Source organism: Bos taurus, chromosome 13 (assembly GCF_002263795.3).
Source record: "Bos taurus isolate L1 Dominette 01449 registration number 42190680 breed Hereford chromosome 13, ARS-UCD2.0, whole genome shotgun sequence".
Classification (NCBI taxonomy): domain Eukaryota; kingdom Metazoa; phylum Chordata; class Mammalia; order Artiodactyla; family Bovidae; genus Bos; species Bos taurus.
In genome coordinates this window covers 59,352,641-59,378,701 of record NC_037340.1, presented here as the reverse complement: position 1 = coordinate 59,378,701, position 26,061 = coordinate 59,352,641, and the positions used below count along the sequence as shown (strand labels likewise).

At 48.9% G+C, this 26,061-nt stretch overlaps 1 protein-coding gene across 1 annotated transcript; it reads left to right on the top strand.

The window, feature by feature from the left end:
• Positions 1 to 2,749: 2,749 nt before the first annotated feature.
• TFAP2C (transcription factor AP-2 gamma) lies at positions 2,750 to 12,304 on the top strand. Its single transcript, NM_001075509.1, is given in 7 exon segments — positions 2,750 to 3,023; positions 4,641 to 5,126; positions 5,263 to 5,314; positions 6,476 to 6,692; positions 7,285 to 7,403; positions 9,542 to 9,686; positions 10,795 to 12,304. Coding segments are annotated over 7 exon segments (1,353 nt in total). The 5' UTR covers positions 2,750 to 2,975; the 3' UTR covers positions 11,081 to 12,304.
• The last annotated feature ends 13,757 nt before the right edge of the window (positions 12,305 to 26,061 follow it).

Genomic DNA, 26,061 nt, shown 5'->3' with positions numbered 1-26,061 from the left:
CGCACTGTCGTAGCGCTGCTGTCCTAGCATACGCCTCGTCGCCTCCGGTCTCCAGCGCCATCTGAGCGGATTGGGGGCTGGGGTCCAGGTTTCAAGCGGGTATGTTGAGTGCAGGCTCCCTAGGTGGCGACAGAGGGAAGCCGCTGACCACCCTTCAGCCCCAAATCCTGATGGTATAAGGCGTGCGGCGAGGCTGGTCCCCACGATCCCCAGGTTTTGTTTAGAGTTAGGCGGCTGAGAAATCGCGGAGGGTCGGGTGGGGGCATCATTCTCTGGCGTGGCTACCCAAGGGCGCAGCCACGCAGTCACGCGTCTCCACGCGGCGACGATCGGGGGTGCCTTGCGGGGAGGCCTGTCTTGAGTGCGGGAGCCATCAGCTCACTTCTCTCGGCTCAGAGCAGAAAAGTTGAGCTCCAGGGAGGGCTGGGGTTTCTTACATCCCGACCAGGGCGCGCGCTTTCCTGGACTCAGTCCCTGAAGCCGAAGGTTGTGTGTGTTTGGGCAGGGTCCGCCTGGCGGGGAAGACTGCGGTTCGTTTGAGTCGCCTTCCTCGTCCCGGGCGCGGAAGTCGCGCTCTGTCATGAGCGCGTGTCCCTTGGGGAGGGGCAGCGTCCAAGCCCAGGCCGCTGGCTTGGGAATGAATGAATGGCCTTTGTCGAGCCGTTCGGAAACCTCACTGCCTCCGAGGCTCCCTTCAGGGCCCATTGGCTCCTTTTGCCTCTGCCGAAGACTCCCCAGAGCTGCGAGGAATTTCTGTCCCTCCGGCTGCCATTGGCGAGCGCTGCCGCGGAAAGGGCTGTCAGGTCTTGGGGTCGGGGTTGGCACCTTGATGCCTGGTCCTGGCCCCCAACCTGCCCGGCGGCGCAGTTGCCGCGTGGATGAGACAAGTTGTTCAAGCCGCAACCCAGGCCGGGTCTTGGAGTCAAAGCCGGGGATGGAAGGCCCAGAGTGAAGGAGACCAGGTGCGTCACTGGTCTGGGAATCTGGGGCGCCCGGAGGCGCCGCAGCCTCCCTCGAAAGTGCCTGGGACCCCAATCTTCCACGCCCAGGGCGCCAGCATGCCTGTCGCGCCGGGTCCGATTCCGCCCCCATTCTAGAATCCCAGGGGCGCTGCTTCTGAGGTTTTTTTCCCCTTTAGCCCCCAGGCCCCGGTATTTGAAAGCGAGCTGTCAGGGGTCGTTGTGTGCACTGTCTGTCTGTACTTCCTAGTACAAAGCCCGGAGGCAAACCTGAAAAGCCCCCAGTGGTTTCACCTCCAGGTTTTGTTCTCCCACCTGGTCGGCAAATCACCTTGAGTCTGCCTACTAAGGCCAGGGAGAACGTTTCGCTTGGAAGACGCCTATTTTTATTTTGGTTACTTTAGGCCCATTTGGGTTTTAAGAAATGCTAAAGCACAAACAAACCCAAGCAGGAGTAGGGAAGAGGTGGGTGCATTCATTCCGTGGACTGGGAGCAGCGTCCACTCCAGGCCCACTGGTATTGACAACTGCAGTATTGGATTCAGAATCAGATGGAAAGAGCCCCCTTCTCAGATTCCCTGTGAATGTTTAAATTCAGCTCCCAAATCCAGTCAGGATGTCCCAACAAAATTCCCCCTCAAGAATTAGAGACTTTATCTTTGTAGCAAAAAAAAAAAAAAAAAAGTCAGTTACAATTATTGGGCCAATGGATTCCGTTTCTTTAAAAAAACTTTAATAGTGCTTTCTGCCTTCAAGTCTGGGTGGCAAATACATAATGGGGTGGGAGGCAGCGTTTAGGCGGAAGGAAGTTTCGTTTTCTGCCTGCATCTGCGAAACGGAGGGGAACTCACCTCTCCAGCGGGGGTCCCTCTACGGCCCCTCCTTCTGCCCCCACCTCTTGCCTCTCCCCTACCTGTGACACTAGGGTTGTATTCAGCCCCGCACCTCGTTTCTCTGTTGAGCTGAGGCTTCCAAGTGCCTGGCCCGTCGGAGGAAACTGCCGAGCTGGCGCTGGGCAGGGCAGGGCAAGGCTGGGCGAGGGCCCGCGGGTGCCCCCACCTCCCTCCCGGCCGCAGCCCAGCCGTGGAGATGGAGCTTCGGGCGATGGCGGCATAAAGAAGTTGTCCTAGACTTCGGGGCCGGTGGAGAGGCCCGCCCGCTCGGTGGCGCTTGGGGCGGACTCCCCAGAAGGCCTTCCCACCCCGTCCCCTCGGAGGAACCCAAGAGCACTGTGCCCACGTCGTGCGGGGGAGGGTCTTCTCGCGGAGGGGTTGGGTCTCCCGCAGCATGACCCCACTGTAAACCTTGTTTCCCTGGAGTGGGTGGTCAGGACGTTTTAGGAGATGAGGGGACCTCAGGTCTTGAGCGTCCCCTAAATCGGGGTCTCTAACTGCCCGTGACGGCGTCTTTCGGAGGATGGGGAACGGCGGCCTAGGTGAAAGGGGTTGTGGGAGTGGGGGGGCGGTTCTTGGATTCGGATCCCCGTTCCCAGCTCTGCCAGCTTCAGGTGTGTGCGTGGTGAGGGTGACTGATGGCAGGCGTGGTGGGGGACCCTGGCCTCAGGGTTGCGGCCGTCAGCGAGGTACCTTCCACTGGACTCTGCTCCTAGCCCCACGCAGCGTGGGTCTCCGCGCGGCGCCCGGCCAGGGTGCGGGGCGGAGCTAGGCTGGGACTGGCTGGGGGCCGCCCCGCCCGGCGCCGGGGCCTTCGCGCCGGCCCCCGGGGAGGAGTTATGATAATTTCCTTCTCATTAAGGCTCCCCGGTCCCCCGGCTATCGCCGGGACACAGTGCGGGCGCGGCTTCCCGGGTCCCCTGCAGCGGTCTTCACACCCGCGGCGGCAGCATCTACAATCGCGGAGCTGCCGATGCGCGCCCAGTGACCCGGCCAGCTAGGCCCGCGCGGCGGGGGCGGCGGCAGACGCCTGGCCACCGTGACCCCAATTTTGGATTTACCGCTCGGGGGGTGGGGGGAACCTGGATTTAACTGGCGATTGTTTTGGGGGACGCCGGACGCCATGTTGTGGAAAATAACCGATAATGTCAAGTATGAAGAGGACTGCGAGGTGAGCTGGGCACAGGGGCGCAGCCCGGCCCCACCCGAGTACAGTCCGGGAGGCGGGGGCCTCTGGACCGAGGTCGGGGGCGAGGGCGCAGGAGCAGCGAACAGGCACCCACCGCATGCCCTTTGATGGGACAGAGTCCACTTCTCCGGACACCCCCTATGTTGCGTTTCTCCGGGGTCCCCTTCCCGAATCGGGCCTTTCCCTAAATATCCAGCCTCGGGAACGGGGCCTGGAAAGAGAGTGGCATATCCTACCCACAAAGCTTACCGGCCGGTTTCACGCGAAGCAAAACAGCCCTTCTTCCCGTTTTCTCGGAAGAGCGCCGGGTCTACAACTCTTAGAGGTGGCTTTTACGCACGAAACCTCCGTCCAAAGGCGTTAGACGAGGCGGCCTGCCGGCGACACCTTTGCGGAGTCTCCTCCTAGGCGGGCTTGTCACCTGCTCCGCTACCCCCTCGGGGAGACAAGAGAACAGCAGAAGTTTGGCTTTCGGGAGAAGTGGGGGCTGGGGAGGGGGGGCGCGCTGAGGCCAGATGGGGCAGTAAGCGCTCGGGAGTGCTCCATCCTGTTGGACAGGTTGAGCTAGAGTTTCGGAGAGTGGGAGGGAGGGAGGCGGCGAGCGGGAAGAGGAAGAAGACGCAGGCGGCGCGAGGCGTGCTCCTGGGCTCCGGGAGAAAGGCGAACGGTGGCTGCGGGGACGCGCGAGAGCCGTGCGTCCGGGGCACCTCGAGGGGCCGCTCCAGTTTGCAGGCCCGGGCACCTCCGCTAGGGGGCGACGGCGTCCTGTCTCTCCGGGTCCCCCAGCCCCCGCTCCCGCTACCCCTGTGACCCGGGGACACATGGCGACACGTCCTTTCAGAATTAAGTCGAACAGCCCTGGGGCCAGGAAACGTGTACAGGCAAGGCTGCCCAATTTTCGGGGTCCTTCCTCCTCCCTGTGTGCCCGATTGATGGGGAGACTGATGGTCGGGCAGGACGGTCTCACTCCGCCGTGGTCTCGCATCGGTAGCCCGGGAGCGCACGCCTGGCTCCAGCGGGTTCCACCCCGAATCCCTGGGGCGGCACTGGGCTGCCGGCCCGGCTAGGGAGGGTCTCTCGCCCGGAGGTCTTTGTCCTGAGGGCGTGGAAGGGAGGGTCCCTGGGGCGGGGGAAAAAGCGTATTTCCTGCGCGGCACGCATTATCCGCGCCGCGCCTCTTCCCCACTTTTGGCGGACAACGCTGGCATGTGCGGACTTGTGGGCGATCGCGCTCTGCGCAGCGTGCAGACCTTCTCCCAGGATCCCTGCCTCAGCTTCTCCCGCCCCAAGATCTGGGATGCGGACTGGGCGCCCCCGATTGCCTCGGGCGACAGAGCGCCCAGACCTTCGCCTCCGGGCCCCGGGGGCACCTTCCCCCAGGTCTTTTCTCTAGTTTTCCTTTTTCAGACTCTCGGTTGACAACGAAGCTACCCCGGGGCACGTTGCTCCCCCAGGGGCCTTTTGGCTCGAGGGCAGGGCCCCGCGGGGTCGGGCTGGGCGGGAGCAGTGGGTCCCCAGGCGCAAGAGGCCCCGCGCGGCCGCACTCGGTTCGCAGGAGCGGGGTTTCGTCCTAACCGGGTCTCGGTTTCTCTGCCCCAGGATCGCCACGACGCGAGCAGCAATGGGAACCCGCGCCTGCCTCACCTCTCCTCCGCCGGGCAGCATCTCTACAGCCCCGCGCCGCCCCTCTCCCATACCGGAGTCGCCGAATACCAGCCGCCCCCCTACTTTCCGCCTCCCTACCAGCAGCTGGCTTACTCTCAGTCGGCCGACCCCTACTCGCACCTTGGAGAGGCGTACGCCGCTGCCATCAATCCCTTGCACCAGCCCGCGCCCACCAGCAGCCAGCCGCAGGCCTGGCCGGGGCGCCAGAGCCAGGAGGGGGCCGGCCTGCCCTCGCACCACGGGCGCCCGGCCGGCCTGTTGCCCCATCTCTCTGGACTGGACGGCGGCGCCGTGAGCGCACGCAGGGAGGCCTACCGACGTTCGGACCTGCTACTGCCGCACTCGCACGCCCTGGACGCCGCGGGCCTGGCCGAGAACCTGGGGCTCCACGACATGGCACACCAGATGGAGGAGGTGCAGGTGAGCGCCTCGGCTCTGCCCGCTCCGGCCCGGACCTGTGCGCCCCACTGCCTCTCTCCTCTTACCCCTACCCCAACCCCGGTCCCCCGGCCAGGCTCTCCCCGAACTTAAGGAAACTTTGTCATTTCTCCTTCAGAATGTGGATGACCAGCACCTACTTCTGCATGATCAGACAGTTATTCGCAAAGGTACGCAATGAGCCATAGTCCTTGTCTTCCTCTGGCCCACACACCCTACCCTGTTGTGGTTCTTAAGGGCGCTGTGAAGTTATTAATTTATTGGCAAGGTGGAGCCTTTGAGATCTGACTTGAGACATTCGTGGTGGAGGGAGTGACAGGTTTTAGGGGTGAGAAGAGAGGGCACTTTAAGATCTAAATGGAAAAAGATGCTCTCAGGTGCTGCCTCTCAATCTTTTGTCACTTACTAATTTTTTCCCCTTGGGGAGTGTCACTTCTTGGATTTGAGAGTGTTTGTACAATGCTCCAGAAAGAACTCCAGAGTGAGTTAAGCCTGTGATTTTGGAAAATTAGTGGAGTGTTTGGTCCTGTGACAATTTTAGTTGTTGAATGGGTTGCTGTGATTTTATTCCTGATTCCAAATACAAGGTTAAAGGGCCTTCATTCTGATCTGTGAGAAGATGGTGGGAAGCAGTTTGGCCTACAAAACATACAGCCTTAAAATGCACGGGGCTGGGTGATCTGTTGGTTTTAGGCTGGGATGAGGTGGGAGGGGGTTTTTGGAAAATGGGATTACTTGGTGAGTGAGTGGCTCATGATATTAAGTTACATCTAGCCAGGATTACCAGTTTGGTTTTGCTGGGAAAGACAGTCATCCTAAATCAAGGGTAGTTATGACCTGTTACTTGAAGTTAAACTGTTTGAGATCAACAGGGAAAAATTAAAAACAAAAAACAAAAATCCTTATAAAATAAACTGAATTTCCCAGTAAACTTAGAACAGATTTATTTGTATTTAAAACTGCTATGATCAGTTGCATTGAAAAGATTTTAGCAAACGATTGGAATATGTCCTGCAGTTTTGAATATTCCTTGAGTGAAGAGGGAAAATCACCATTTAGTTAAGAAGCTGTCTTTTGAAAACAAATGTTCTAATTAATCAGATTATAATAGTGGCTAGAAAATGCAAACCCAGATTTTGACTAATTTCCCAAGGTGTTAACTTGTGAATTTCAGATTTGATTATCTTGAGGAATAGGGCTTTAAAAAAAAAAATCTGTTTGCAGTTTATAGCCCAACACGCAATGTTACTGTCGAGGGGCTCCTTCACTTTTGGTGAGTGATTTGAAAAGGTCTCTTGCTTGGGACTGCCACTTCTGATCTTCATTTACAGGTCCTATTTCCATGACCAAGAACCCCCTGAGTCTCCCGTGTCAGAAGGAGTTGGTGGGGGCTGTGATGAATCCCAGCGAGGTCTTCTGCTCAGTCCCTGGAAGACTGTCCCTCCTCAGCTCTACATCTAAATACAAAGTGACAGTTGCTGAAGTCCAGAGGCGGCTGTCCCCGCCTGAGTGCTTAAATGCCTCATTACTGGGAGGTGTTCTCAGAAGGTACATGGGGACACGTTGTGGGCATGGTCCTTGGATAGGTGGTGGGGGATGAAAAATAAAGCACCAGGGAGGTATTTTTAACATTTATGTTAACTTTTATACCTAACACTGAATTCTAATCGGCTGGGGGGAGGGGGGCGGCTTAGTACATTTCATCTCTTTTAGAAAGTGCCAAGTGTAGAAAAAAGTGCTAAAACAATGCTAATAAATTCTCATTCGGTTGGAATTTGATTCCATGTATGAAGTGGTAGCATCTGTATTTAGGGTAGCGGAGCTCCATGGGTCTGATTCTCCCCAGGGGAGTAGTTTGTGTGTGTGTGTGTGTGTGTTGGGGGTGCTGCTGCAGTTTCTACAAGTGAAAATTTATCTGCTCCAGTACAACATGCAGTGTTCTGTGATTAAAAAACAAAAATGCTGGCAATGCTAAGAAAGATTTTTTAATTTTATGGAGATAAGGACTCCCTGTATCACTTGATTAGGAACCATATAATGTCGAAGGTCTTTTGACAGATTTCTATTTTGATAGCAGGTTAGGCATTTCAGCATTTTAAAGTGGTTTCTTGAGAAAAGAATTTTTTTTTTTTTTGCTTAGAGCCAAGTCTAAAAATGGTGGCCGGTCCTTGCGGGAGAAGTTGGACAAGATTGGGTTGAATCTTCCAGCCGGGAGACGGAAAGCAGCTCATGTCACTCTCCTGACGTCTCTCGTGGAAGGTCAGTGGAGGATTTTTTTGTTTTGTGGTATTTGTAGTTGGTGCTGTGTTGTGTCTTTTAACATTTCTCTAAAGAAAAGCTTAAAAACAACTCTTAGTCACAAGTAGAGAGAGGGATGCAAGAAGTGATTTGCCATGTTCATTACAGTGATTCAGTCACTTAATCAAATGTTAGCCCCAGAAAATCACTGTTAAATTTCCTATCAGATGAACCAGTTTCTGAAGGATGAAATGATTTGGTACATGTTTTTTCGTTGTTTTCTTGTTTTAAAGCTGGTTCCTTTGGGTAAAAATACCGTTTCTAGTTTTTATAGCTGTGGACTATTGGGATTATGGTTAATGAAGAGAAAAGCCCTTGTATACAGTGAGACTGGTCCAATTCACAACTCCTTTGTTAATTTCCCCATCAAAAAAAGTAATAGGGGGAGAAAACCCTGATGGGGCCCACAGATGGGTCCCCCTCTCCAATGCTAAGATAGTTAGGATGTGATATTTCAGTTTCTTGAATGGGCTTACACCCACTAACCTGGAAAGTAGCCAAGAATGCAATACGGCCTTTACAAAGGGGGCGAGGGAAAAGTGAAATAATTATTTTTAAAAACAAAACAATCTGGTTGTTACTGCGCGCAGGAAAATGAGTTGAGCACGGAGAGGCTTATCGCCAGTGCCTCGTCCAATCAGCGGGGCGCTGGGGGCCCGGGGAGCCAATGAGGGGTGGTCTCCTGGCAGCCAGGCGATCTTTTGAACATTTTCTTTCCCTGGTTTACATGGTGCCACCGCGGTGCTAAAAGAGACTTGGCAGGGCCCGGCTCTACCTTTTTATGAGTTGTCTTTGGAGGTCAGGGCCAGGAGAAAGGAGCTGCCTGTTAGATGCTCTTGGGGACCAGCTGTCCTGCATGGAGAATGCTGGGCTCTGCGTGTGTGAAACATAAATGTGGCTCTGCAAGGTTTCTTCACCAGCCAGGCAGGGGTGCTTGAATGAGAAAGTGAACAATGGATCTCAGATTCTGATTTAGTGAGTCAGGGAGGGAAGTGGATAGTGGGGGTGCCACCAGCTGGGTTTTTGTAAAGCCCTGACAGCCCCACATTTGGAATCAGACACTTCGGTGGGTTCCTTGGGTGGGAGATGACCACCACCACCCTACCATACCGCTTGGTTTTCTCACTCTCCGCCCCCAATAACTTAGATATGGGTAGGCCAGGTTGGTAGGTAGAACTCCTGACATTTCTAGTAGGATACACTCCTCCCTTTTTTTTTTTAAATTGGCCACACCATGAGGCATGTCGTATCTTAGTTCTCTGACCAGGGATCAAACTTGTGCCTCCGTTGCTTTGGAAGCGTGGAGGCTTGACCACTGGACTGCCAGTGAAGTCCCCCTCTTAAAAGAAACAGTCTAGAGACTTAGCTCAACCAGCAATGGGGCGCCCTTGTTTAAAAACAAAGATTTTGTCCCAGTTTGCTTCTTTGACAAACATGCTCACCTCCCTTAAATTTTCTGACTTCTGCACAATGATACAGAGAAAACATGGTGTGAAAACATGGAGACAGAGCATCCCCATGATCTACTCAGGTTGGCAGAGGACTGGGTTACATTGGTCAAGAACAGTTAAAAATTTCAGTTTTTCCCTCCTGACGTTGTATGATTTCACCCTCTATTCCTAGGGAAGAGTACCCACTGAAAGTACCCAGGAAGTTCTCCTTACCAGCTGGGTTGTTGGCCCCACGTATGATTTCGTTTTAGAGTACAGAATGACCACTAGACTGATTGTTGTTCAGTCTCTTAAGTTGTATCCAACTCCTTGGCGACCCCATGGGTTGCAGCACACCAGGCTTCCCTGTCCTTCACACTATCTCCTGGAGTTTGGTCAAACTCATGACCATTGAGTTGGTGACACCATCCAACCATCTCATCCTCTGTTGCCCCCTTCTCATGCCCTCGATCTTTCCCAGCATCAGGGTCTTTTCCAGTGAGTTGGCTCTTTGCATCAGGTGGCCAGGGTATTGGCGCTTCAGCATCAGTTGTTCTGATGAATATTCAGGGTTAAATAGACTGATAGTGCTGGAAAAGGGGAGAAGGGCCAGTTTGCCATGGTGACCACAGCCACCCTAAAGTCTGTTACCATTGCCGATTATTCTAGGTGAGGCAGTTCATTTGGCTCGGGACTTTGCCTATGTCTGTGAAGCAGAATTTCCTAGTAAATCTGTGGCTGAGTATTTAACCAGACCTCATCTTGGAGGGCGGAATGAGATAGCAACTAGGAAGAACATGCTGCTGGCCGCACAGTAAGTATCCAAACTTGAGAATTTGATGCCCTGATGCTCTGACCTTGAAGCCCAGAGGCCAGCACAGCCCCTGGTGCTCAAGAAAGAAATGCTCCTTAAATAAGTTAGGGTGTTGAGCAAAAGGAATGTCGAGGAGTGTAAAAGTACAGTCAAATAGGGTAACTTTTGGGTAGGATTTAGAAGACTAAGAACAGTGAGAGTATGGCTCACAATGAATGTTTTTGAGCTGCTTAGTTATTTAGCTCAAAATAGTTAAGCTAATTCGTTTATCTTATTTGCATGTCTTACAAAAATGTGTTAGAAACAATTTATTTTGTCACATCCAGTAGCGATGATGTGCCTTCTGCTTCCTGATAACAAGATGTTTTTCGATTTTAATTATTTTGGCTATACCACGTGGCATGCGGGATTTTACTTGCCCAGCCGGGGATGGAACCCGTGTCCCTTGCAGTGAAATTGGGAGTCTTAACCACTGGACCACCCGGGAAGTCTCCTTTGTGTTTTAAAACGACCCAGTTGAATGTATAGGAGTCATAGGCAAATTAAATGTCTCAAAAACAACTTAATGCAGCTGAGGGGTTTCTCATCGAAACCAACTGTAAATTGATTTTAAAATCATGGTAAATGAAGCAGAACCAGTCAAGTAGGAAATAGGGCAGAAAAGAGAGCCGATGAACCAGCCTATATCACAGAGTGAATTTCTGGGAAATAAATTCCCGGTTCTTGACAGAATTGATTGTTTTATAGGAACCAGACTGCATCAGAGAGAAAACACTCTCCTGGGCTGGAATTCTGACTCTGCCTCTTTACTAGTCCTGGTGACCTTGGCCACTGGATTCTGGAGTGAATCCTTTTATCTTTTCTAATTGCAGGGAAGATTAAATAAGATAGTGCTTAAAGGAGTTTAGTTTGTGGCTCTGAACAGAATAGGTGCTAAGTGCAGCAGCTTAGGCTATTGGTGTTAGTTTAAAACCTATTGGGTTGGTCAGCCCCAGATTCTCTTTGCCTCCAGGTGTCACCCCCACGGTAGTTTAGTCTTTGTGCTCTATACCTGTTACGGGCCAATGTTGAGCTCAAGCTCAACGGTGTGCGTTGACTGTCTTCACAGGCAAGTGTGTAAAGAATTCACAGATCTTCTCAATCAAGATCGAACTCCCAACGGGAACAACCGACCCACCCCGGTCCTGGAGACCAACATTCAGAACTGCTTGTCTCATTTCAGCCTGATTACCCACGGCTTTGGCAGCCAGGCCATCTGTGCCGCAGTGTCTGCCGTGCAGAACTACATAAAAGAGGCCCTGATAGTCATAGACAAATCCTACATGAATCCCGGAGACCAGAGTCCAGCCGATTCTAGCAAAACCCTTGAGAAGTTGGAGAAGCACAGGAAGTAAAACAAGGGGGTGGTGAACCAAGGGCCGAAGAGTTTGGAAGGAAAAGGACTCCCAGATCATCTCGACCAGGACAGACTGGGCACCCCACTTACTTGGGGGGCAGAATTGTTACCCACCTTCCCATGAAAAAAAGCCTCTGTTGATTTCCAGCTCTTCACGTGCCCTCCTGGATTCCTTAGTATTTAGGGAGTGCTGAAGCGTCTCCTTCACTCTGGACGAGATGTTGGAAGTGCTGGTTCTTTACTCTTAATGAGTTATGTTTTATTTTTTTGGAACCCCATTCTTCCTTACTCTGGAAGTGGTGCTACAAGTTTTCGAACCTTTTGAATAAATCCCCGGGCTAACAAAAACTCACATTCACTCAGCTGTTGAAAGGTCAAATTGATGGGATTCAGATCAACAATAACTTTTAGTGTTGAGGTGAAAGTATGTAGTTTCTTCAGCCTCGTCCTGCATACCAATAGGAGGCAAGGATTCTGTCCACCTAGCAACTGGTTAATAGGTGGCATTTGTAACACTTTAAAACCCCTTGTTGAAAGGGGCCCTTCGGGTTTACGAAACTTGTAGAAACAAAGCCTGCTGATGACTTTATGTTTTTTCTTTAAAAAAAAAAAAAAACTTTGAAAGTTAACTCTTCAAGGAGGAGACTCTTTGAAATGACATATTCCTTTAAGGTATGGAAGCTTTATTTTGCGTATTTATTTCACATCTTAGTGAAACTTGAAAAGGGTAGGCATGGAGCATTTTTTTTTTTTTTTTTTTGCTGTCTGTCATCCCCCAGTCCCAGAGGAGGCTCTGTATTTTGAGAAACTGAGTTGAGTGTACAGATTTTATTTATGCATAATTTAATGGGGTCTGTAAATACGGGTGCACTTCTTATGCCTTTTTGAGAAACGGGATTCGATTTTAATATTAACTTTTAAAGGTGACGGGGTAATCTAAGACATATCTTTAGGTTTTATTCGTATGTACACAGGGTATTAAGAGTTAAGAGGATCTTCGGCTCCGTTCTTGACTCTGGAAGACTCTTATTTAATTGAAGCTGTCTGTCCACAAAGCAATAACTTTGTCTTGTTCCTGTTGGGCTGACCCCCCGAAGAGGTACAGAGCGAGGTACAGCGCGTGTGGGTGAAAATGGAGTTTTGGAATTGAACTCCTTGCCTGTAAATGTTCCCTAAATAATTGTTGTGTATATGAAACCTGTATAATAAAAAGTATTCTCGATAGAAGCTGTGAAAGTCTGGTTGGAACCTGATGTATTTTTTCATCCCTAAGAGGAGTGGCAGAGATCATTTCCGGTTTGACTGTAGCTGAGCAGTAAAGCTGTGTGCCAGGGGAATCCCTCATAAGATTGCTTCGTCACCCCATGCCATGCACTCAGCAGCTCTCAGCTTCGTAGGGTACCATCTCCCCTGACATAACAGCTGCTGGGAGATGTGTGAGGGATGGTTGATTGACAAATAAGAGGAATCTGCAGTTTGGGAATCCTGTCTTGTGTAAGACCACTTACTGAGAAACACGGTTCATATGGTTAAGTTGCATCAAAATTTTGAGAGTGGACATGAGATGATTGTGAGTAAAGACTTGGGCAGATCCTCTTTGGGAGGACTAGGCATTCAGTCAGATGCAGGCAGTGGAGGTGTGTGGTAGGTGCCCTGAGTGTTTTCTCCATGGAATTTCTCCATCTTTGGAAACATGATCGTGCACGTAGACATTCTCATCATTTTGTCTGCTGGGCAGATCAGAGGTTGGGTTTCTGTCCTTGGGGAGCAGAAGAGACTGGCAGGGCTTGTGTGCTTGTGGGATGTTTGCTAGGATCTTGGATGTTCACCGACAATCCTTAGGTTTCAAGTTGAAGTGGCCTGGCACATCCTCCAGGAAGTGATATGTTTATAGTTTGGCCTGAGTGGCTGGGCTTCAAAGGCAGTGTGGGAGCAAAAGGGTTTTCCATGTCGGATAAGGCTGTTGCTTCAACTCCAGACTCATAAGTCTTGATTCATAACTCTACCAAATGCTTAGCAATTCCTGATTTAATATTGGCATTAGATGTTATTAAGTAACTTAAACTCTGCCAACCTAATACTTTGCTCTTGGCAGCTTGTCCCTGGCCATTGAACATTCCCATTAAGTTGGATTTATCTGGTTGCTATCTCAGGATTACAATTGCTTTGCTTTAGAGCAGTGAAAAGAGGTCTCACATTGGCAGTTATTTCTCAATCGAGATGTGAGACCTTGGGTGTTAAGAGGAGATGAAGGGGGCAAAGGATTGAAGGAAAAGGGACTATTTGCTTATCAGCATCTCTGCTTGCTTTTGGACTAGACTCTGGCTTTGAGGAGCTGTGCTGAACTGCAGGGCAGACAGTGTTCTGGAATCACCCCAAAGTCAACCCGGGATTGAATGAGTCATAAAGCAGGGCTTACGCCTGGCTCAGCGCTCAGTTCTCCTTTTTCTTTGCTCCCACTGAACACCAGCAGGACAGCCACTGGCTTCCTGGGTCCAGTGTGTGGTAATAGGTTTTACTTCCTAATACTCTGAGCTGATGCCATGGGGAGCAACTGAGCACCCTTACAAGGTCCCTACCGAAACCTTGGCTGCCTTGATTTCTCTCCTGCTCTCTGAGCACGTCCGACTCCCATGGCCTAACCTCAGGCCATCAGACACAGACTCTTGTTTTTAAGCCCTGTGTTGGTAAGAATTACATTTCATTCTCCCTTTCTCCTTCACCCTGTGCTGTTGTTGCCTTCCTGGCTCCTTGACAGGTTGATTTGCTTTTTATGAAGACACATGATGCTGCTGAAGTCTTTGGCACTCCCGGAGAAGAATGAAGACGCTCCTTTTTTTCCTCATGGTTGCACTGAAAGAAAACCCATCGCTGTCCAATGACACGCACAATCCAGAGTTCATTTTGGAGAGAGACTCAGCAGGTCTCTGCGTCTACAGACTGGATATCTGTCCATCCGGGCACCTTGGAGATAGATGCCTGCCTGTCTCCCAGACACTTAGAGGTTCTCTGGAAGGTCAGATGGGGTGTTGTCAATAGCCTTTCATGGCTGTCTTTTCTCCATGTGCATACAATTTAAGTTGTGACTTAGGAAAGGGACGATTAGTCTGTTTCTCATTTGAAATGATTTCATAACAACCATCCTTTCCATTTTGGGGGCCTAGTGTCAGGGTGAGATCTGAGATCCTGTATTTGGATATTAAAAAACAAAACAAGATAAGGTCATGGATGGGTAAGGCAGAAACTCCTAAGGCTCAGCAGTGGTGGGAATGCTGGTGGGGAACCCACTGCCTTTTTCCTGGGATAAGTGTTGGTTACCAGCTGTTAGGAATTCCTGTATGGGTTGCTGTGATGCTGGAGGACTTCAGGGTTGATCCTTCTTGAAGGAGGATGGGCCTACATCTCAATAAACTCATCAGAAGTTAAAATTGCTTCAAGTCCAAAGTGTATTATTGTACATCAGCTATTTTCTTTTTTTGGCTGTGCCATGCAGCTTGAAGGATCTTATTTCCCTGACCAGGGACTGAACCTGGGCCCTGAAAGTGAATGTGCCAAGTCCTAACCCCTAAACTGCCAGGGAGTTTCCTACACCTCATTTGTTTAAAAAATAATTCACTTACCTTAAACCTCCTCAGAACACTTACATTAGCCTACAGTTGGGGAAAATCATCTAACACAAAGCCTGTTTTATAGTAAGGGGTTGAATAGATCATAATTGTTTTTCTTTTTAAAAAAAATTTTGGCCACACCCCTTGGCACATGGGATCTTTTTTATTTGCTGAATTCTTTATTTTTGGCTGTGTTGTCTTTGATGCTGTGCACGGGCTTTCTCTAGTTGCAGTGAGTGGGGCCACTCTCTGTACTAAGTGCTTGGGCTTGTAGTGGTGCCCTCTCCTGCTGCAGCTCTAGGTGCCCGGGCTTCAGTGGTTGTGGCACACAGGCTTAGTTGCCTTGTGGCATGTGGGATCTTCCTGGACCAGAGATTGGACCCATGTCCCCTGAGTTGGCAGGCAGATTCTTAACCACTGGACCACCAGCGAAGTCCAGCATGTGGAATCTTAATTCCCCAACCTGGGATTGAACCCTCACTCCTTACATTGGAAAGTGGAGTCTTAGCAACTGGACTGCAGGGAAGTCCTCACGTAATTTGTTGACTACTCTACTGAATGTGGAAACTAGAATGGCTTTGAGTGTATTGGTCACTGACCTTTGCTGCTGCCCAGCGTCACGAGAGGATCTCACTAGCCCAGGAAAAGGGCAACATTCTAATTTTGAAGTATGGTTTCTACTGAATGCCAGTCACTTGTGTTCCAACCTTAAGTTGAAAAATTATAAGTTAAATCCTCGTAAGTCAGGGAGCATCTGTAGCATCTCTCTCGTCTTTTCCTTTTCCCAGGGGTGTGTTGGGGTGGTGAAGTGGCAGTTTAATTTGCCTTCCTTTACCGCAGGTGGAAAAGAGCCTGATGCTGGGAAAGATTGAGGGCAAGAGGAGAAGGGGGTGACAGGATGAGATGGGTGGATGGCATCACCGACTCAATGAACATGAGTTTGAGCAAACTCCAGGAGAGGGTAAAGACAGGGAAGCCTGGTGAGCTGCAGTCCATGGGGTCACAAACAGTTGGACATGACTTGGCCACTGAATAACAATAGCAGGTGGAGAACCCAGGAAACGGCTGTCCTGGGCTACAAAGGGAAGAACAGTCTGAGGTACTTTTAAGCATGTTTTCCAGGTCAGGGAGCTTTCTCTGATCCCTGGGTGGCTGTGACCCTCAGCCAGTGCCTCTTAGTTGCCTGTGCTGAGTGGGTGGTGAGGCTTGTCTCCTTAATTGGAGATAAGAAAGGTTTGCTTTCAAAATTTTGAGGCCGTAGTGCACCTATGCGCTATTCTCAGGGGCGGCTTTTGCTCCCTGATGATCTGATCATTGTTGATTTATTTTCTCAGATACATCAGATTTCTCTTCCAGTTGACGGTTTTCATGTACTTCTCTGAAATCCATAGGCCACCAGGCTGGGAGGCTTGGTGACAATTGGAGTCACCAAAACCTGACCCCTTCCTGGCTCTGCCAACCCAGGCTGGCATTATGTTCAAGGTCCATGGATGCAAGGCGTATCAAACCTCTGTCTTCTAGTAACATGGAACATAATCTGCAGAAACAAACCTGATCTCCTGACTTTTAAAAACTACACTGGAGTCCATAGTTTCATGGAGTGCTCCATTACTTTTGGCACCATCATAAACACTAGTTTTCTTGCCTCTTTTGGGTAACATCTTGATGTGGGAGATGGATGAGAAAAAAAGTGTGAAAACTGACAAGAGTTGAAAGGCCTAGTTCCAGGAATGTGTTCAAGGAAGAGCTTTGATAAGAATATGTACAAGGTCAAGTCTCAGGCTTGTGGGATTTTAGTTGCTTGACAGGCGATTGACTGGGCTTTCAGAGCCCTTGGCAGTGAGAACGCAGAGTCCCAACCTCTGGCCCATGAGGGGATTCCCTTGTTCTCTTTTATCATGATGCATGGAGTGTTCTTTGTGGCTTCCCAACATTTTCCAAGGGAAGATCTTGATCTTAAGGAATGGTCCCAAAAGAGAGAGTCTGAGAGGTGGTGGTTTGAAGAGGGTGTCTTGGCACCTGGCCCTTGCTGAGATTAGAAGGCCTTTGGGACTTCACAGATGTTAGGAGTTGAATTGTACTCCCTAGAAGTGGGGTATGTCCAAGCCATAACCCCTGTACCTTGGTCTCAACCTTAATTTGGAAATAGGGATGTTGTGAGTAAATAAGATGAGGTCCTGCTGGAGTCCAGTGGGCCTTAATTGTCATGACTTGTATCCTTACAAAGAGAGGAGAGGCACAGACACACGAGCGGAGATGGCCACGTGAGATCGCAGGCAGAGGTGGAGGGTGGCTGGCCACCTCCCGACGCTGGAAGAGGTGGGAAGGCTCCTCCTCCAAGGATTTCAGATAGAGCATGGTCCTGTGGACACCCTGACTTTGGATGTTTAGCCTCTGATGAGAGCAGAGCTGGTCACTGTGTCATTATTTTCGTCCCAGTCCTCCCGTTCCCCTCCCCCACCTCTCCTCCATCTCCCCTTGGAGGTGGGGGTGGTGATGGCCCAGAGTGGGGACTCTGTTTCATTTGCCCCAGCAGTTCCTTTTTGAGGAACCAGGAGGGAATCATGTTTGGGCCTGAGGACTTGAAGAGGGGGTGTGATTTTTCCCCAGATTTGACGATGTCTGGAGACATTTTTGGTTGTCACGAGTAGGGGGAGGGAAAATTGCTGTTGGGATCCTAGCGGGTCGGTGCTAAACACACAGGACATACACAGGAGCACAGGACAGCTCCCCCCACAAAGAACCCCCCGGGGTGTCAGCCATCCAGAGGCAGAGAAATGCTGCTGTAAATGAAACCTGGATGTGTTACTCAAAGTGATCACAGAACTTGCTTCCTCAAGCTGGATTACTGTCTCATTTTCTACCTGATGTGAGTCTAAAATGTTTAAAAAATAAATAGGCTTTACTTTCATAATGTTTACATAAATGAATAAATATTATGTGAAAAATAAGTATTTAAATGGGTAAGTAAAGAAACCTGAGCTAAGATCTCCAGAGAGATCTGCACCCCTGTGCAACTATTTCTTAACTTTGTTTTTTGCTGTTGAAAATTTTTCTTAGAAAAGGGTTTTTACCTGTTTCCTAACTTTGGAATCAGTGCAGTTTCTCACTGTAAGCAATTTCCTGGAGAACAGGCGAGGAAGGGTAGGAAGCTGCTCCCCTACGCCCCTGCATTCCTCTGTTTCTTTTTCTCTTTGGCCAGGAATTCTGATTTTCTTCAAGCAGAGATTTTGATGGATTGCTAACATCCATGCATATTCGTTTAACCACAAGACAGGAAAAATTCAGTGGTGGCAGGCACCAACTGTTTAAGAAGATCTTTAGAAAGACAGAATTTTCTCAACTGTTCCCTTTTAATTGTTGTTTTCTCTACCCATTGTTGCTAACTACTTTTAGCTGATGACAGAATGAATTAAAGTGTCACAAACAATTTCCTTTTTATTGTTGACAAAAGTAATACATGTCACACTCTTGTACACACTTAGAATATCTTTGGGAGTACAGATGAGCACCCAGGACGTGGTTGTCCTGTGCAGGGATCTGGGAGGCTGACACCAGGGCTGGGGGGTCGAGGGTGGCTGGCAGACGATCTTCCACTCTCTGTCATGTTGTCCAGTATAAATGTTTTAACTTGAATGTGGTCAAAACAGGGCTTCCCTCAGAGCTCAGTGGGTGAAGAATCTGCCTGCAATGCAGGAGACCCAGGTTTGATTCCTGGGTTGGGAAGATCCCCTGGAGAAGGAAATGGCAATCCACTCCAGTATTCTTGCCTAGAGAATCCCATGGACAGAGGAGCCTGGCAGGCTACAGTCCATGGGGTCACAAGAGTCAGACATGACCACCATACATCTCGGTGGACCCAGCAAAACCACATTTTGAATGTGATCAAAACCAGCAAAACCTGGTATCAAATCTAACAAACAAAAACTTTAGGTTTAGTAAAACACACAGACAAAAAAAAAAATCTAGGGAAATCCCTGGCGGCTGAGTGGTTAGGACTCCACACTTTTCACTGCCAAGGTGCGGGTTCAATCCCTGGTCAGGAAACTAAGATCCCGAAAGTTGTGTAGCGTGGTCAGAAGGAAAAAGAAAGAAAATGCAGAAAAACCAATTTTAAAAAAATGTGATGCTTACTGTAACACAACCTATAGAAAACACATATACACCATGTTATTTAATTCCCTAATAACCCTGCATGCATGCATGCTAAGTTGCTCAGTCATATTCAGATCTTTGTGACTCTATGGACGTAACCGACCAGGCTCTGTCCATGGGATTCTCCAGGCAAGAATACTGGAGTAGGTTGCCATTTCCTCTTCCAGGGGATCTTCCCAACCCAGTGATTGAGCTCTTTAATGTCTCCTGCCATTCTGTACGCCTAGCACCACCTGGGAAACCCACCTAATAATCCTATTTTAGCCCATCTTGCAGATGAGGCGCCAGAGGCTCAGAAAAAGGTGAGCGAGATGCTGAAGCTTTCATAGCTTCCGGAGCAGGCTTGGCTGCCTCCAGGGGTGCTGTTTCTAACCCAGTGCTGTCCTGTCCCCACATGGTAGGATACTACCTTATCCAGCATGTAGTATGTGCCAACCGCTGTTTTAGACCTTTTTCATATTAAACTAGTTTACTCTTCCCAACAACCATAGGATGTAGGCATTATAGCCCCATTTTACAGATGGAGAAACAGGCTCCAAGTGGTGAGCTGCCTGGGCAAGGTCCCTTCCTCGATGGATGGGCAGCTCCAACTCCAGCATCTATCTTGGGAAGCAGCAGCCTGTCCTTCAGATTTGCTGGTCAAGGGAAGTTTCCTGGGAGGGACTATGCTTTGGATTCTGAGCCTTTAAGGAAGGGGCCAGACATAGAAGATAGAACTTCCTGGCAAGATTACATCAGGGCAATGGGTAGCTTTTTATATTATTATTAGTGTAAAGTGGGGTCCCCAGGAGGAAATGCAATGGTACACAGAGATGAGGGTGTTTCCCCTCCCATCCCCATCTCCCCAGCTGGAGACCAATCTCATTACCAATTAGGTGTGTGTAAGGAGCTATTTTAGGCACATACACACAATGACATGTATTTCTTTTTTAACCCAAATGGTGGCATTTTGTACACACAGTCTGGCACCTCACTCTTCTCACTTGGTTTATCACCTTGATGGCTCCTCACTGGTTCATATAGAGCTGCCTTGTTTTGCAGAATGTCGTTTTGTGCGTGATGCACAGATAATTCATCCTGTTCTGACCAGGTTTAGAAAGTTTCCAGTCTTCTGTGGTTATAAACAAGGTGGCGGGGAGCGTACCTGTTCGCCAGCCATTTCACAGGGGTCTTTATTGGTAGGTTCTTGGATACAGAGTTTCATCCCTGCAGTCTGCAGTGTAGAGTCTACATGAACGGGCCTGCTGGGGGTGATGAAGTGGGGCCAGGGGCTGCTTTATGTGGAGCGTTCAGGGACTCTCACCAAGGAGGTGATATTTGGGTTGAAGGATCGGGAGGGATCATGTAAAACTCCCAGGATTGGGCCTCAGCAAAATTTACTGAGATGGCAGAAGATTCAATATATCGTCTTGTAAGTAAGACCCAGAGAATCAATCACAGGGAATAAAAACCCATGGAAGTTGCCACTGGCTTTTTTTTTTTTTTTTTTTTGGCTGGAAATCTACACAGTAAATCCTAAAGGAAATCAACCCTGAATATTCATTGGCAGGACTGATGTTGAAGCTGAAGCTCCAGTAGTTTGGCCACCTGATGTGAAAAGCTGACTTGTTGGAAAAGATCCTGATGCTGGGATAGATGGAATTCAAAAGGACAAGATGATGAGATGGTTAGATAGCATCACTGACTCAATGGACATGAATTTGAGCAAACTCCGGGAGATAGTGGAGGACGGGGAGCCTGGTGTGCTGAAGTCCATGGGGTTGCAAAGAGTCAGACATGACTTAGCCACTGAACACCACCACCAACTAGACACTAAAGCGGGACCCTGGGACTTCTCTGGCAATCCAGTGGTTAAGACTCCCAACACAGGGACTTGGATTTGATCCCTGGTCAGGAAAGGTCCCCCAAGCTGCAGACAAAAAAAGAAAAAAGAAAAAAAAGAAGACAGAGCCCTGAGGTGGCTGGTCTTGGGGCTCAAGATGAGTTCCAAACTAGCTCTGAAGACTGGTACTTCCAGATGCCCTGTCACACCAGGACCAGGAAGCAGAGAAATGAGCATGCTGTGTGGTGCTGGCCTTGTCTAACTCAGAATTAAAAATTCCTCAAGCTTACAGTGTCTGTCCAGGAGGTGAGGGTGGGGTTGAGCCTATGGGTGGGGCTCATCAGAACTTTATTGACTGTCAACAGTGGAAGGAAACTTAGAGGTCCTTGGCCAAGCCATTGGTTTGGAAAAACAAAATTTGTTTAAATGGTAAATTCTTCTGCCCTTCAAGTGGTTATTTAAAAGAATTACAGGTAATTAATTCAGGTATTGTTCATTTATCATGATAATAACAGGTATTGTTTGTTTATCATGTATTATGCACTGGGATCTAGGCCAAATGTTTTACATTCACTATTTCATTTCAATTTTCCTTTTTTTTTTGCTTAAGGATATTTCTTGCAGATCTTTACCAGCTGATACACACAGAAGTGCCTCACTCTTTTGTGTAGATATATAGGTGATGGACAGGGAGACCTGGCGTGCTGCGATTCATGGGGTCGCAAAGAGTCGGACATGACTGAGCGACTGAACTAACTAACTGTAGGATTCCATTGCATGGATGAACCATTTATTCCATTGTACAGATGGGCCAGAGCTAGGCATCTTTTCAAATGATTAGGTGAATGAAACTATATGTGACAGTTTGTTCTTCCATGACATTATTGTTTTTAGCATTTACTGTGTGATTGTGTCTATGAGGAATCTGAGAGGAGTAACTTCATCAGGGAGGTGATTTGAGACATCAGAGGAGGGGCTGCAGTTTCAGACCCACCTTCTGCAAGATGGGTTTTTGTGTTAGTTAAAGAGAAAATTGACACAAAGGCCCCAAAACAGTATGTTGAAGCAGGCACCCAACATGTAATGTCACCTGCTATCTTTTCTTATATACTGCCTGCTACCACGCAGAAGCCTGAGCTGTATGGGGTCCTTCATAAACACCAGTACCACCTTCCTTGAAAAACCGCTTCTGTGGTCCAAATCTCCCTTTTGGAGATTAACTGTCCTCTTTAAGGAACCGAAGGCTCTGGTAAATCCTGCAGTGAAGAAACTTTCGTTTAACCCATTGTTACCTGAACTTGAGGACATCATTTTAATCCCTCCTCCATCCCTCAACTGCCGTCAATATCTCAAGGGCCCAGAGCCTGACAACCTGAGAAACGCTGGCTGTGGCTGACACATCGGTGATCAGAAAAAAAGATTATAAAAGATTGGTGTCAACTGCTCAGTGAGTGATGTCTCTCTTGTCTTATTCATGATCTCTGGGGAAGCTCCCAACTGCCCACTTTCATGCCTTTTTTCCATCCTGTGAGGTACCAGGGTACAGTAAGCAAATTAAATAGCACCCAGGATGCAACTTAGGCAGCACTCCACCCAAAGAGCTCCCTCCCAAGAAAAATGGGGCCTAACCTGGTTCTTTCATGAGAACATTTTACCCTGGGGCTGCCCAGGGTTTAACGTCTGGAGTTACAGTATGTTATTTGCTCAGTTTCTAACTCTTTGTGACCCCATGAACTGTAGCCTGCTAGTCTCCTCTGTCCATGGAATTCTCCAAGCAAGAATACTATGGTGGGTTGCCTTGCCCTCCTTCAGGGGATCTTGCTGACCCAGGGATTAAACCTGGATCTCCTGCATTGCAGGGAGATTCTTTACTGTCTGAGCCACCTGGGAAGCTCACAGCGTAAAAGTGAATGGCTTTAAAAACCTCTTTACCATCTGAGCCACCTGGGAAGCCCAAGATTCCCCCTGGAGAAGGGGCATGGCAATCCACTCCAGTATTCTTGTCTGGAGAATCCCACGAGCAGAGGAGCCTGGAGGGCTACAGTCCATGGGGCTGCAAAGAGTCGGACACGACTGAGTGACTAACACTTTGACGTAAAAATCTCAATGCAAGTAGAAACTTCTTAGATGATAGAAATATTTTAAAACTGGATAGAGACAATGAAGATGCAAACTCCAAAAGTTTATGAAAGTCACAGCACTGTGTACACACAGTGGGTGACTTCTGTGGTATGTAAGTTACAACATTTATAAAGTTGCTTTTTAAAAAAAAGGCAAAAGAGAAAGACCCAACAGTCTCGACTCCCGAGTCTGCAGAAGGAGTCTTGTTTCCTCTGCAAACAACACGGGTTTCCGCAGGACTGAGTGTGTGCCCCGCCGTAGGTGGGCTGGAGGGGTCTATCTGGATTCTCTCCTGTAAATGCATGAATTCACAGTTTAGGTGGTGGGAGCCTCTGCCCACGTAGAGCTGACCAGATCAAATGTCCGCCCCCAAGGGCATCATCACCATGCAGCCAGAAGCACTTGGGCCAGCTGCTTGCTTTGTGATTTGTGGTTGACTTTGCTGGGTGGTGGTTTCTGAGGAAGCACAATTACATTGATTGAGGTTTTCAGGAAATGGTCCCTGAAGAGAGGTAAGAAGACCTTAATTATGGGCCTGGCTGCCAATTAGAGTGAGATCCAGAGTTTATGAATCCAAGAATGTCTCACCAGACTTCTGCTGCTCTGTGGCTTTTAGCTCCAGAACACTCACATGGGAAGGTGGATTCTGAAACTTATGGTAGAGGCTCCCTACTGAGTCTACAGTTTCTTTTGAAATAATTTAGCTGCTTTTCCAGGGGCTTCCCTGGTGGCTCAGACAGTCTGCCTGCAATCCAGGACACAAGGGTCCCGTCCCTGGATTGGAAAGATTCCCCTGGAGAAGGGAATGGCAACTCACTCCAGTATTCTTGCCTGGAGAATCCCATGGACAGGAGGAGCCTGGTGGGCTATAGTCTGTGGGGGTCACAAAGAGTTGGACACGACTGAGCAACCAACACTTTCACTTTCAGCTGCTTTTCCTTAAAGATTTTCTGACTATAATGTAGGAAAGAGAGTTTCCAGTTTATGATCTCTCTCTTTTTTTTTGGTCACACAGCACGTGGGATCCTAATTCCCTGACCAAATCCATATCCTCTGCATTGGAAGCTCAGAGTTTTCACCACTGGATGGCCAGGAAAGCCTCCAGTTTATAAATCTTGAAGGGACTCAAATTCCTCTCTTTTTTTCTCATGAACGCTCTTGAGTTTCTAGAGTACCTCCTATGTGCCAGCCCCAACGTGAGCAAAAGGATGCACCCTGGGAGCCAGACAGGCTCTTTCCCATCTCTGTGGAGTGTCTAGCCCAGCGAGAGTGTGTAGTCCATATCAGCCTCTGCCCTCCCACTGTCCTTTGCCGTGTGACCTGTGACAAGGGGTGACCCCTGCCCCACTTGTGACAAAGTGCTCACAGACTGTCCTCCTGATCCTGAAGTTTTGAAATCACTTTTTGGTAAGTCTCTATGGACCCCGCTTTATCATTTCTTCACTTATAAGGTATTTACTGAGTACCTACTATGTGCCAATTCATTTATGGCATATGGTGATGAATCAAATAGACCTGGTCTCTGCCTCGCAGATGATGATCTTGCAATGATGCTCATCACCTTTGCCCTTTGCCCCCGTGGGACCCTCCCAGTGGCCCCCCTCTCAGAGATAAGCACCATCTGTGCCCACTTTGCAGATGTGATCATCAAACGGCCAGTGGGAGCTGGGGTCTAGCCTCCTGTCCCTTCTATCTGGATGATGACCTACTATAAGACCCCGAACCTCCACAGCTGAGGCAGAGGGTAAGCTATGTGGACCCCACCCTTCAACCCCCACGCTTCAACCCTGACGCTCAGCAAAGCTGAAGAATCCTCCTGCCTTTCAAGATCATTTTCATAAGAAATGAAAATCTCTTCTCAACTGGCCCTGCCTAGTGATTTACAATTCCCCAAACAGGGCGGTCCCACCTAATCTTGGCATCCTAGGTCCTGATCCTCTCAGCCCTCTACCCCCATACCCACCCCACCTCAGTCCCTATTTATGTCTATGGACTTTCCATCCTCACAAAACAGAGGAATTTTTATTTTTTTAATAAAAAATAATTAATAAAACTTTTAAAATTCTTTTAAAAGGTTAAGGAAAATTATGATAATGTCTTAAAGTGTACATTGAACAAATACTTTTTTTTTTAGACAAACAAATGCAATATAAGGTATTTGTATCATTCAAAAATAATTGAAAGAAGTGAAAGTGTTAGTTGCTCAGTCATGCCCGACTCTTTGTGATCCCATGGACTGTAGCCTGGCAGGCTCCTCTGTCCACGGGATTTTCTAGGCAAGAATACTAGAGTGGGTTGTTATTCCCTTCTCAAGGGGATCTTCCTGACCCAGGAATCAAACCTGAGTCTCCCACATTGCAGGCAGGTAGTTTACTGTCTGAACCACCAACCCCCAAAATAATTCAGTTCAGTTCAGTTCAGTCACTCAGCCATGTCCAACTCTTTGCAACTCCATGAATCGTAGCATGCCAGGCCTCCCTGTCCATCACCAACTCCCAGAATTCACCCAAACTCACGTGCATCAAGTTGGTGATGCCATCCAGCCATCTCATCCTCTGTCATCCCCTTCTCCTCCTGCCCCCAATCCCTGCCAGCATCAGGGTCTTTTCCAATGAGTCAACTCTTCACATGAGGTGGCCAAAGTATTGAAGTTTCAGTCTCAGCATCAGTCCTTCGAGTGAACACCCAGGACTGGTCTCCTTCAGAATGGACTGGTTGGATCTCCTTGCAGTCCAAGGGACTCTCAGGAGTCTTCTCCAACACCACAGTTCAAAAGCATCAATTCTTTGGCGCTCGGCTTTCTTTACAGTCCAACTCTCACATCCATACATGACCACTGGAAAAACCATAGCCTTGACTAGACAGACCTTTGTTGGCAAAGTAATGTCTCTGCTTTTGAATATGCTATCTAGGTTGGTCATAACTTTCCTTCCAAGGAGTAAGCATCTTTTAATTTCATGGCTGCAGTCACCATCTGCAGTGATTTTGGAGTCCCCCAAAAATAAAGTCTGACACTGTTTCCACTGTTTCCCCATCTATTTCCCATGAAGTGATGGGACCAGATGCCATGATCTCAGTTTTCCAAATGTTGAGCTTTAAGCCAACTTTTTCACTCTCCTCTTTCACTTTTCATCAAGAGGCTTTTTAGTTCCTCTTCACTTTCTACCATAAGGGTGGTGTTATCTGCATATCTGAGCCACCAGGGAAGTCCAAAATAATTAGAAATTAACTAAAGACAGCAGAGCTGTTAAGAGAAGGGATCTGGTGCCAAGA